We start from the raw sequence: 11,856 nt of genomic DNA on the forward strand, positions 1-11,856 counted from the left end.
ATCCACATGCATGTACATAGATACATACACACATGCATACACACACACACATACAGAGAGAGAGAGAGAGAGAGAGAGAGAGAGAGAGAGAGAGAGAGAGATATTCATACCATACACATAAATAAAAACAAAATAAAATATCAAGGAGTAAAACAGACTGAGGTATCTGACAGGCTCGTGGAAGTTCGTTGCACTAGTCTCTCAATTTCATGTATGTTCACAAACTTTCCTGTTTCTAAAAGAAGGTTTTAGGGCTGGAGAGATGGCTCTGTGGTTAAGAGCAGTGACTGCTCTTCCTGAGGTCTTGAGTTCAAATCCCAGCAACCACATGGTGGCTCACAACCACCTGTAATGAGATCTGATGTCCTCTTCTGGTGTGTCTGAAGACAGCTAGAGTGTACTTACACATAATAAATAATAGTAAAATAAAATAAGGTTTTCTATAGTGTCCACTGGCCAATAGTACAGTCACTGGAAACCTTGACAATGCTCAACTCTCTAGAGTGCAGGGAACAGAAACTTGAGTCCCCTGAACAGGAGACAAGTAAGGGGAGAAACCAAGCGTTTCCCTACCCAACACATGGTTTGCTGAAGTCCCTTAGAGCGGTCAGAGGACTCACCAGGAGTATCTGGGAAGACAGAAGAGTTTGTGACTTCCAGAGTCTCTTGGTGCCTCCCACACAGGGACTGTCCGTTCTCATCTCACCCAGTGGGGAGACAAGCACCCAGTGTCACGCCCAGGTCCTTCCCTGGGGTTTACATGGGTCCATACATCATCCCCACCTGCTGCCATCACTTTGGGTCTTCTGAGTCGAGTCGCTGGCCCACAAGACAGAGCTGCTTGCTCTTCACCTGGGGCCACCCGGCATCTCCCACTTCCCAGAACACTCGGCACTGGGTCAGAACAGCACCAAATGTGACCTGTGTTGCTCTAAAACATACAGAAGCCCAACAAGGGTGGTCCAGCAGTGTCTCTACCACCAAGGAAAGGCAGAAAGCCCAGCAAGCCATTCTGAACTCTGCAGGTCTTTCCTGGAATGATCCTGTTTCCTGGACATCCAGAGGCTTCACTCACACACAGGTCTCTACCTTCTCGTGGATCTTGTTCTCCATTCTCAGGGACATCTGTCTCTTTGGCACATCTAAAAGACCTGCTGCTTACTAGGACCATGGTATAACTGATGTGGTGGGCAGGATGCTGTCCTGAGATGAATGTGGAGGGATTAAAAATCCCCATCAATTAAATAACAGAAACCCAGAGACTGGATAAGTCAAGATGAGAGAGGTATACTGTTGTCCCTATCAAAAGGGAGGAGCCTTCACTGTGAATTCCTTACAGAGAAAGCGAAGCTGTCAGTTTCACACCAGTGACAACTATGTTCTCATGAAGACATCATATCTATCTAGGACGGCCTGACTAAAAGCCACCATTAGATTAAGCTCACAGCAGGGCCCTGTCGTTCTCTAAGAACTCTGTCAATACATATAGAAAGAGAGAGGAATAACGTTAATATGACAGAAACCACCTGCGGAGGGCAGGTAAATTGGCTTACCAGGTAAAGGGTTCGCAGTCTGACCTGAGTTTGATCTCTGGAACCCACAAAAAGTTGTCCTCCTACCTCTGCATGTGCTCTTGTGTACACACACACACACACACACACACACACACCCCAAACTTTTTTTTTAAATAACCCCTGCATCTTTCAAGTCTGTCTGTGATTTTCCCAAGATCCCACCTTTCCTGCTGATTTATTACACTCGTGAGAAGACTTGGGCTGGGTAGATAATATTTTCCGTGACACTTATTGCACAGGCTGGAGGTTCAGGTAGGAATTGAACCTTTAAATTTCAACTATGTACTCTGAAACAAGGAAGGTAACTACAAGAGAGCTCCACTGGGCCCCCCCCCCCCCAGGCCTGGCCATGGGCCCTAACCACCTGTGTGCACAGTGGCATTCTGGGACCTTAGGCATTTACATCAGAGGTTTTGACCTCTCACCCCTGCAGTCTGTAGATTGACCCTCTGTGTTCAAAGACCCTACAGTGTGCATCTGGGAGCAACTGAGGGGCCTGGAAGGATGCTGGTCCTTCCTTCATCTCAGGGACTCTAGACCTCTCAGAGCTCAAGTCAGCCTTCTGCGTGCCAGGCCTGGAAGGACTTGGCCTGTGCTCCCGTTAGGGGTTCAGAACCTCAGCGAGCATCTTGGCAAAGGTTGGTCAGCAGGCCACTTCTCTGACCAGTTGAACCATCTTTCTAAAGACACCTGTGGGTCAGATGGTGCTGATGGCCTCTGAGGGTTGTGGTCCAGAGTGGTGCTGATGGCCTCTGGAGAGTCCATTCCCATTGACATCATGGAGCTCTTTCCATACAGGCATCTTCCTCCTGCCTCACTGGGCCACACAGAGCACAGCAACCTACTTCAAAGATGTCCCTCCCTGACGTGTTTCGGGGTGCCTGAGTAAAGGGCCTTTCAGGGTCTGTAAGAGCATGTTAAGGGCCTGGAACTTGGCCCAGCCCTCCATCCCTCACAGTCTCAGCATCGCATGAGTGTGAATGCCTGAGCAAACGAGGAAAGGCCAGAACTGGCCACAGAGGAGGGGAAGCATCTAAGAGTTGCAGGATGGGAAGAGGTCTGTGTGCACCTGAGAACAGGCACCGACTGGAGTGTCCAGCATTTCATCGAGAACAGGGAAAGGAGGCAGAAATGTTAATGGTTGCTGGGGGGAGAAGGAATCATATTCTTCAAGGTGTTGCTAAGCACCATAGAACCACTGGACCACTTCCTTTGACTGTATTAGGCACAGTGTGCTGGGCACTGCAAGACATAGTACATAGCATCCTAGTGTTTCAAAGGCCGGGAAATGAGAAGACACGGCAGAGAAGCTGGATGACCGTAGATGGACCCTCGTGAGCAGACAACACCCAATGCAAAGGCCTCATTGGAATGCAGTGAGTCCTGAGCACACGTACCAGCCACTGACTTCAAGTCTGCACATCTAGATGGAGCCCCCCAAGAGTGGAAATCCAATCTGCCAAGTTCAAAGTGCAGGTTCTAAAGTTCTGTTCAAACACCATGCAGTAGCACTGAGAAAGAGTCAGCCCACCTACAGCTTCATCTATACCTGGTAGGCTTGACTGGCCAAGGTAAGGGACTGTTTGAGGTGGACTTGGATGGTAGAAGGAATGTGGAGAAAGAGTGAGCTGGCTTAGTGCCAGTTTGCTGTGCCTCTCTGGCTACAGGGTCCTGTCCTGTATGCCTTCCTGAGGGAGGCTTAGTCCTAAGGAACACAGGAGGCAAACATGAGGACAGGGGCTGTGGGTTCCCCTTCTTTATCACAAACCCATTATGTGAGATACCTGAGGAGGATTCCCAGTGGCCTCCTCTGTTCAGCCTAGGCCAAGTCAGTAAGCCTGCTAACTACCCATGCATCTGTCTGCCTTCTCTGGCCCCTGGGTTGAGACCAATGTGCAAGGAAACCAGAAGGCTGATGCAGGTTCCCTCAAAGTATAAGACTGGGGTTCCTAGACTTTCACTCTGTTGTTCAGGCCCCACAGCCCCTGAGCAGAAGGTAAGTCAGAGCCCAGCACACAGCGACTCCAGGCCATCGTTCCGTTATCTACCAGAACTTCAGAGCTAAAGATGCTCTGCCTGAACCACTTTTAGGAATAAGGGAACCTCCTCCTTCTTTAATCTGCTTCCACACGCCTATAACATTTCATTGGAAAAGTTTTATTCAAAAAAAATTGTACAAACTGTTCTTGTTTTGAAAGCAATAAAGGCTTCCCCTTCCCCAAACCCCCATCCTTGAAAAACTCAAAAAAGGGAGAAAAACAGAAGTTCATGATTGTGATGTCCAATGTAATGGCTCTAGGGCAGGATATGCCAAGGAGCCCCTCCTATGCATTGTCTCCCAACTCCCACTGCTCGGCAAGAATCATTTTAAGGGTGGGCGGTTCTGGGACCACAGCACCTAGTTTTGTGGTTAAAGGGAATCAGAGGTGAACAGGAAAACCGAGGGCTCAGGGCATGGTGACAGAGAGGGCTAGGCCGCCCTACCCCCACCCAACTCGATTGTCTCACAGACAGAATGCTTGGCCACGAATATGAACACTGATTGACTGTTGAGGCAGATTGGATATAAAACTTGTGGGGCAGGGCAGAATGGCTGTGACACCCCTGAATTTGGTCTCATAGTGTCTGGGCTCCATGTCCTAACGGAGTGGACTCTTGTCTAAAAATACCTACTCAGACCTATGGGAATTCCGATCTGCACTGCCAACCCCCCCCCACCCGTGGACTATCCAGGGTTGGTGCCTCCCCCTCCCCCCACAATAGCACCCATGTGTCTCAGGAACCTCTGGCTACTTCCCGCCATGCCACGCCACGCCCACTCTTGGACTCTACAACTCGTCTCGCATCTTGTCTCCCTTGGGCCGGACCAGGCGCCCAATGAACAGCAAGGAGCCGCTCTGATTATCTCGCACCAGGAAGATGAAGGGGTGGTCGGCATAGAACAGCTTGGGGCTGCGCAGCTCCTCACGCCCGTAGATGTCCTGGTCGAAGGGGTTGCCCTCTGTGTCCCACTCGAAGGCAGTGGCGTGGAACACACTGGCCAGGTACAGATCCTTCTTGCCAGACATGCGCGATAAGTCTGCCTTGTTCTTGTCGATGGCCTCAGTCAGGCCCAGTCCGGCCAGATGTTTCTGTGGGAGCAGGTGGCCAGGTGAGTCCACATGTGCCAGGCTCTTACACCCCCATCCTCCATCCACACCACCCTGGAGGCTCCTCCAAAAAGAGACAGACACTCCCTGGACACCTCGCTCCAGGCTTGGTCCTAGAGCTGCAAACCACTGTTTCTTTCGTTCCTCTGTATACCAACCACCAGGGCCCGCACCCTCCTATCCCCGTTAGCTTTGATTATCAATTAAACACAGTTTAGAGTTATCTGAGAGGAAAGCCATCAATAAGGGACTGCCTGAGACCAGACTGGCCTGTCAGCATATCCGTGAGGGGTTTTCTTGAGAGGGCTCAGCCCACTGTGGAACCTGGCTAGAGATAACAGCCAATAACTGTTCAACTGTTTTCAGTCCATCCTCCCAAGGGCAGAACCCACTTCTCTCTCCCCCAGCAGAGTCCAGCACTGTCTGGGTGCCCTATGGATGCAGGATGGACCTGCTGAGCAACCGGGTGAAACCTGCCCTAGCTAGCTGCTATCCTCTGGTCCTCACCTGCAGGTCATGGGTCACCTCCACCACTCCCTTGGGCAGGGAGATGGCAACAGCCTTCTTCTGCATCTTCCCCATCCAGGTCTTTAGTTGCTCCTTGGTCAGCAACTTCTCCAGGCGCTCGAGCGGTTCTACGTGGTGGGGCATGAGGATGATGAGGCTGGAGAGCTTATGGGCCAAGGGCATCTCCACCAGCTGCAGCTTCTCCTTCTCGTCGTCATAGTAGTTGTAGAGGCCTGCATGAATGAAGGGCAGAGGATGCTGAGCTCACTGAGGGGGAAAGGGCAGATCTGGGCACCCTGAGACCCTCTGTCTGGTCAGACGGCTACCTGTCCGGTGCATCATCGTAACACCCACAGTGTAGGAGCGGGTCACCATGAAGCCACGGTTGTCTACCATCTTATGGTGGAACTTCTCATCCCAGTGCGCTGTGGCAGAGAAATAAAACAAAGTGTCAGTGAGCTGCGTCCCCAGACGTGATGAGCCCACAACCATCCCGCTGTGTGCCCTAGATTCCACCCATGCCACGTGTTCTTTGCTCCCCTGCGTGTGTCAAGCCCTCGGTCCACTGAGTACATGTCCCCTGTCTGAGCACGGCCGTCTCTCTTGTCACTCACTCCCAATTGCAAGGAGCTCATGTCCTCATGCTTGGGTGGCGTCTGTTGGTGTCTGGGACACTAGCTGAGGCAGGCTTTCTTCCCCACTGGATAACTGAGGTGGGGTCTGTGCCTTGGGCAGGAATAACCAAAGGCTACCCTTAATTCTACTTTACAAGCTCAAGGCTGGACAGATGGCGCGGTGGTTATGAATGCACTGCCCTTGCAGAGGACCTGGATTCAGTTCCCGGGACCCACATATTCATAAAAATAGAAGGAAAATTTGTTAATTAAAAAAATATATAGGGGTTGGGGATTTAGCTCAGTGGTAGAGCGCTAGCAAGTGCAAGGCCATGGGTTCGGTCCCCAGCTCCGAAAAAAAATATTTTTTCTTCTCTTTAAGTTCTGTGTGGCCAGGAAAATGACCAAAAGTACCTTATGCATGACAGAGGTCCAAGTCCCAGCCAGACCTGCACTCTAATCCAGATAGACTAGTTACAATTGGACTTCTCGCCTAGGCCACCTAATTGTAAAGCAGGGGTCACCTTCACCTGTCAGCAAGCTCTCCAGTCACTCCCCCACACCTAGATACTCACACAAAACCATCAACCCCAGACCTAACCTTCAGTCAATTCTGATGTAGTCCCTAGTCTTATCTCTACTTCATGTTACCTGTGCCTCCTTAGCTTTCAAATGGGCTCAACACAGCCTTTATGGTTCCTTAATTCATTTTGTTGAGGCAGAACCAATTACTGAGCCTCACGGGTTCCACAAGCAAGAATGCTAATGTGGTGAGGTACAGTCCTACCCTCGAGATTCCTACCTGGCTCCTGGATCTGGTTTCTAGCATGTAAATATCTCAGTAGCCCCGCCACTGCCCGTTGTGGCAGTACCCACATGAGAAGCAATGAGATTTGGCATCCCTGAGACTCACGCTTAAAGAACATGGCATTAACGAGCAGTGCCCCATCCGTGCGCTCCACATCCTTGGTGACCTCTGGCAGCTTGCCGTCGGTGGTCTGCGAGGCCCACTCGTTGATGGACTGCAGGGCGCTGCGCTTGTCTCGGAAGTTGATCTTGGAGTGTTCACAGTTGTAGTGTTGCTTACTGCTGCGCACGAAGTCATCGGCGAAGCTCACGGAGCTGGGCCCGTACAGGCGGCTGCCCAGTTTCCAGGTCACATTGCGCGCAGTGGAGTTACTGAGGGAGCGCAGCAGCTCGCCCAGCCCCGTGTGCACCTCCTCATCCCGCAGCTTCTCAGCGCTCAGCACTGCCTTCGCCTGCGAAGCTGTGGTGGCTTTACCACCCAGTGACACAAGGCCCAGGGATGAGGCCACCACCAAGGGTGACAGGAGGATATTCTCCACCGCCTGATCTTTGGCCATTGCCTGATACAGGCTGAAGGCCAGGCCTGTGCTGCGCTCTGCCAGTGTGGTCGCCTTGGAACTCAGCTTCTCCGCAGTACCAGGGGCTGTGGCCTCTACAGGTTTCTTCACCTCGGCTGCCAGGGCCACAGCCAGGAGGCATAAGGTGCCCAGAAGGAGAGAGCGCATGGCTGGGAGGTGGGCTGTGTGCACCACAGAGGACCTGTGAGGGCTACAGAGAAAGAGAGCCACCCTGAAGCTTATGCTTCTCCCTAGTCGACCCACCAAGTCACCAAGGGGACAGAGGCAAGAGAACTCAGTTCTGTAGCCTAGACCTGACTCAGGGCTACCCAGCCTCTCAGAGGCCTTCTTGGACTTCCTTACTTAAAACAAAAGTTCTTGGCATATTACCAGGCCACCTACTGAAGTCCCCTATGGGACATTCAACACTTAAACCTAATTGCATGTTTACTATGAATCTATAGGTGTCCTGATGTAGGGAAGCCTAGCATATCTGGCTCCCTACAACATGCCTAGCATTGGCATTACTGTGCTAAGGTCAGGGCCACCTGACCAGAATGGCCTTTGTGAAATCCCGTTCTAGTTTCATAGAGCCTCAGGGCTGTTGTTGGCTGGGAAAAGGCAGCAGTGGGAAGCCCAGGACACCACGTGGGTGGAGCTATCCGACTGGCCTTCTCCGTGCCTTGCATTCTGCCCTGAGACATTAATAAGTTACTGTCTGGGTCACTATTTAAAAAAAGGGGGGGATCCAGATGCTCCACTCTGCTGCCCCTAGGGTGACCTCCAGTGTGCACGCACACACATTACCAACCAGCCTCAGACTCCTTAGCAGTAAGCATCTAGGTCTCCCTTAGCAGGGACTTGGCCTGCCTGCCTACCTAGAAAAAAAAAAAAAAACAAAACAAAACCCTGAACTGGATGGGAAATCCCATGACAAATGCTCCTGGGACCAAGTCTTTAGAAACTTTGAGTGGCGTTGGTTTGTTAAGGGAGCAGCAAGGGCAAGATCCTGAGGAAGGGGGTGAATCATGGCTCGGTGGAGCAGACCCTTTCCTTCATTTTTTTTTTTTTTTGGATCTTTTTTTTTCGGAGCTGGGGACCGAACCCAGGGCCTTGCGCTTCCTAGGCAAGCGCTCTACCACTGAGCTAAATCCCCAACCCCTCCCTTCCTTCCTTCATTCTTTAGGAAGCCAGAGCCACAAATACCACTCTGCCCTCCCATGGGACAGCCGCGGCCACATCATCATCTGTTCTAGAACCTCAAAGATGCCTTCAAGTTCCCTTCCCAAACTCTAGCAGAAGCAAGAGTCTCCAAGACAAGCCCTGTCCCCCTTTGTCACAAAGGGCTCTGTTCCCATGTCCTCTTCAGCTCGTCCCTCCCCATCTCTATCTACTTCATGCAGCAGTTCAGGTGAGTAGGCCACAGAGCCAAAAGTTCAGGAAGAACCCTGGAGGGCGGGGTGCCCGGATCGGCAAGCCCCCCTTTCATAGTCTTTTAGGAAGATAGAAAATTCCGAACCCTGCTGGAAGACCCTTGACAGCCTGGCCTGCTGAAAGAGAAGGGATTTTGGAGATGGCCCTATTGCTGGCATCTAAGGCTGGGCCGGGTCCGTACCTCCTCAGCTGCCTCCCTTCTAGGGACCTTGAAAAACAGTGCAAAGGCCCTGGAGGGGAAGAGGGAATGGAGGACCACAGCCTCACAGCTGCCTGAGGTACGATGTGAGACCTCATTCAAACGGGAGGTGGGGGCCTCGAGTCCAGATTGGCTCCTTCCTCACTAGACCTCCAAGACAGGACGACCATGTAATTCACCGTACACTCAAAGATGAGAGTTAAATAGTGAAGCGATGCATTGTGGGTTATATCACAGCCGCAGACACGTGGCCACCCTACTCAAAGGACCACTATCTAGCAGAGGCTATCAGCCTGACCAAGGAAGGGGAAGAGAAGCCTAACCCTGCCACGTGGCACCCACCATCTTGACAGCCCCCACGCTCAGCCAACCAGGGCCTGGGAGGGGCTTCTCCAAATGACTAGTTTGGGATTCCTCAGGCAGCCGCAAGGCCCCTGGTGACGTGGCAGGCAGAAGCTGCTTTATTCCCATAGGCTAGCGAGGGGTAAGAAAACTGGAAGCCTGGCTTGGGAACTAGGGGTGCCGAGGATTTGCCTGGAGAATCCCAGGAGCCTCATGGGCTTTATAGTTCCACAACGGTGCTTCGGAAATCTGAGGGGGGAGGCAGGGCTGGGGAGAAGGGCCACCCTGTTAACCCGGCATTAGGAATGAAAGTAGGCAAGTCTCTGCAAGCAAGCCAACCTCCCACAGCCTAGCCCATCTGCCACAGGGAATGCCAGCCCTCCGGCCAAGGTTAGGCATCTTACAGTCAGTCCCATTAAAACAAAACAAAAAGTAAGATATCACAGAACCAGAGGCTGTGTCCACCACTGGCCCTGGGAGCCATGGTGAGACGGAAGAGAAGGGAGCAGATGCCGGGAGGCAGGGAGAACACCAGGGGGTTTCTCAGACACTTGAAGGGTCTAAAGTACCTTGAAAGTGCCTCAGAGGGAGATCATTGCCTGCCTTTTTCATTCTGAAAGAAAACAGAAGAGTGAAGAAATGGGACCCCCTAAAGACGCGGGGAGCAGAGGCCTGTCGGGCCCAGCCCCCAATGGGTACGCTGAGTAAGGAGGTGGATAACCTCTTTGGCAGAGGGGAGAGACCAGGGCCCAGCTTGGGCCTCCTCAGCTCAAGCAGGTCAGGCTTCACAGTGAGGGGCTCTGCCTTCAGCAACGCTCACAGGCAGACCACTGTGGTGTCCTGTTACACGGCAACCCACTACATAAACACCTCTGCAGGGGAATCCTGGGACAGAGACAAAGGACCAGACGGAAATGGGGGATGGGTACAGAACTATCAGCGAGCAGGGTGTGGCCTCGGCCTTACTTCCAGGCAAGCAAAACCCCCGGTTTTCCAAGGGCCACCAACCGTGCCCTGGATACCAAAGGGCCCAAAAGGAAACACGGGAAGTGGAGAGCTAGGCCTTTAGACCATACAGGGAATGCCTTCTTCCTTTCGTCTGGAGGCTCAGGAATGTCCCCAAGCTGGAGGCAGGATACCTCAGGGCCTCAGAGGACGTCCTCACCCTGCAGGAACCAGACGGGTGGACGCAAGGACCAGGGTGACTCAAATCGCCCAGGCCCTGTGGACCCTGATGACACCCCCTTCGGGTAAGGTGAAAGCAGTTGCTGGTCAAGTCCGGCCACCTTCTACATACGATACTGATTAAAAAGCGACTGCTCCCCAAAGCAAAGGGGTCCTTTAAGAGCTAGAGACTCCCGGTCAAGAGAAACCAAGACTATGGCATCTCCTGTGTTAGATTTAGAGACCCTACACAAAACCACTGCAGGTCCTGGACCTTCACTGAGTTAGGGCCTGCAGAGCTGGTCCTTTCCCATGGACGATGGGACAGTCGGCCCCCACGCCTCGGTTGTGCAGAAGGTCATCAGCATTTAGTCCCCAGCTCTACTCAGTTCCATTCACCACCTTTAACCTTCCCGGAGCTGCTGATACTCCTCTGCACTTTTCCGGTCAGTTCGCATACTAGACCACAGCTCCAGGGACCCCAGGCGTGACTGTTCCATGTCCGACCTTTCACTGCCCTCCTGTGTCAGGACCCCAAGCTTTGGAGCGATCCGTTCCCCCTTGGCCAATGCGCAACCCCAAATCGCCCGGCCGCCCCCGCCCCTCACCTGGGCCGGGCTGGGCTGCTCCGGGACCGACGGGACACTCGCTCTCAGGCAGGCTCTACTCAGCTCACTGCCCCGGGCCCTGGATCTATATATGGCTGGCCCCACCCCCTCCTGCCTGTCCTAAGAAACTTCTGGAAAGTTGGAAACGCTTCCGGAGGGCGCCGTGGCTCTGGGAGGGGAAAAAAAATAAAAAAGCCAAAGACCTCCCCCAAACCACCCGGGCTCCCGCCCCTATGCCTGCGGGCGCTCTCCCAACCCCTGGGTCCTACTGCCCCCTCGTCCTACTAGGTTGAGGGGACTCTCCTTCTGCACCAGCTAGACCTTGGGAGCCAGGGCATTCTTGGGATTCCGCAGTCCTGGGAGTGTAAAGCAGGGTTTAAACTACAGAGTGAACTGAAGACAGACAGGCTCCAAAGTCCTGCTCTCGGGGACTAAGAGTCCCCTTCTCAGGGTTGCCCACACACCCCTGCTCTGATCACACATCCCTTCTGCCACACATTTCCCTGCTCTGCCTCAGTAGACCTACTGTTGTCAAGCTTTAATCAGGGACCTCTGTCCCTACTCCTTAGTCAGGGGTCCTCACCTTTGCTTTAGGAGAGAGTCGGAGGCTGGGTCCCGCTCTAGTCCTGGGTTCACCCTCAAAAGGTCCCTGGGGAGGAGAGGCCTTGAGAATTCCAGCTGAACCCTCGCCCTGGCAGCCACGTCTTGAACTGATTTCAGACAGACACCTAGGTGGTCCCACTGAACATACAGAGGTGCACAGGGGGAACATCCTGGACTTATTGAGAACTGTGTTGTGTGACCTTCCTTCTGGGCCAGTGCCCTTGATTGATGTGTGATTTTAAGTCATAACTGCCCCTTTCCCCATCTCAAATTGGTCATCCCTGCTATCTCCCCCCCA

The 11,856-nt window shown here is 52.8% G+C and overlaps 1 protein-coding gene across 3 annotated transcripts; it reads right to left on the minus strand.

The window, feature by feature from the left end:
• Positions 1-3,710: 3,710 nt before the first annotated feature.
• Positions 3,711-11,258, minus strand: Serpinh1 (serpin family H member 1). 3 transcript variants are annotated; one of them, XM_039107102.2, is made up of 6 exons: positions 10,956-11,258; positions 9,753-9,796; positions 6,758-7,419; positions 5,557-5,655; positions 5,231-5,463; positions 3,711-4,705 (listed from the first exon to the last, which is right to left on the minus strand). In XM_039107102.2, the coding sequence occupies exons 3-6, from the start codon at positions 7,374-7,376 to the stop codon at positions 4,403-4,405; spliced, it is 1,254 nt and encodes a 417-aa protein (XP_038963030.1). In that variant the 5' UTR covers positions 7,377-7,419; positions 9,753-9,796; positions 10,956-11,258; the 3' UTR covers positions 3,711-4,402. The 3 variants fall into 3 exon arrangements, with proteins under 3 accessions (XP_038963030.1, XP_063142013.1, NP_058869.2); XM_063285943.1 differs by lacking the exon at positions 10,956-11,258 and adding an exon at positions 10,260-10,344; NM_017173.2 differs by lacking the exon at positions 9,753-9,796 and having other exon boundaries at positions 10,956-11,057.
• Between the last annotated feature and the right edge of the window lie 598 nt (positions 11,259-11,856).

Source organism: Rattus norvegicus, chromosome 1, assembly GCF_036323735.1.
Source record: "Rattus norvegicus strain BN/NHsdMcwi chromosome 1, GRCr8, whole genome shotgun sequence".
Lineage (NCBI taxonomy): Eukaryota > Metazoa > Chordata > Mammalia > Rodentia > Muridae > Rattus > Rattus norvegicus.

Coding starts and splice junctions, on each gene's coding strand:
- Serpinh1 (XM_039107102.2), bottom strand. CDS start 7,376: ATGCGCTCTCTCCTTCTGGGCACCTTATGCCTCCTGGCTGTGGCCCTG. Junction 5,656..6,757: donor TAATGCCATGTTCTTTAAGC/GTGAGTCTCAGG, acceptor TCTCTGCCACAG/CGCACTGGGATGAGAAGTTC. Junction 4,706..5,230: donor AGGTGACCCATGACCTGCAG/GTGAGGACCAGA, acceptor CTGCTCCCACAG/AAACATCTGGCCGGACTGGG.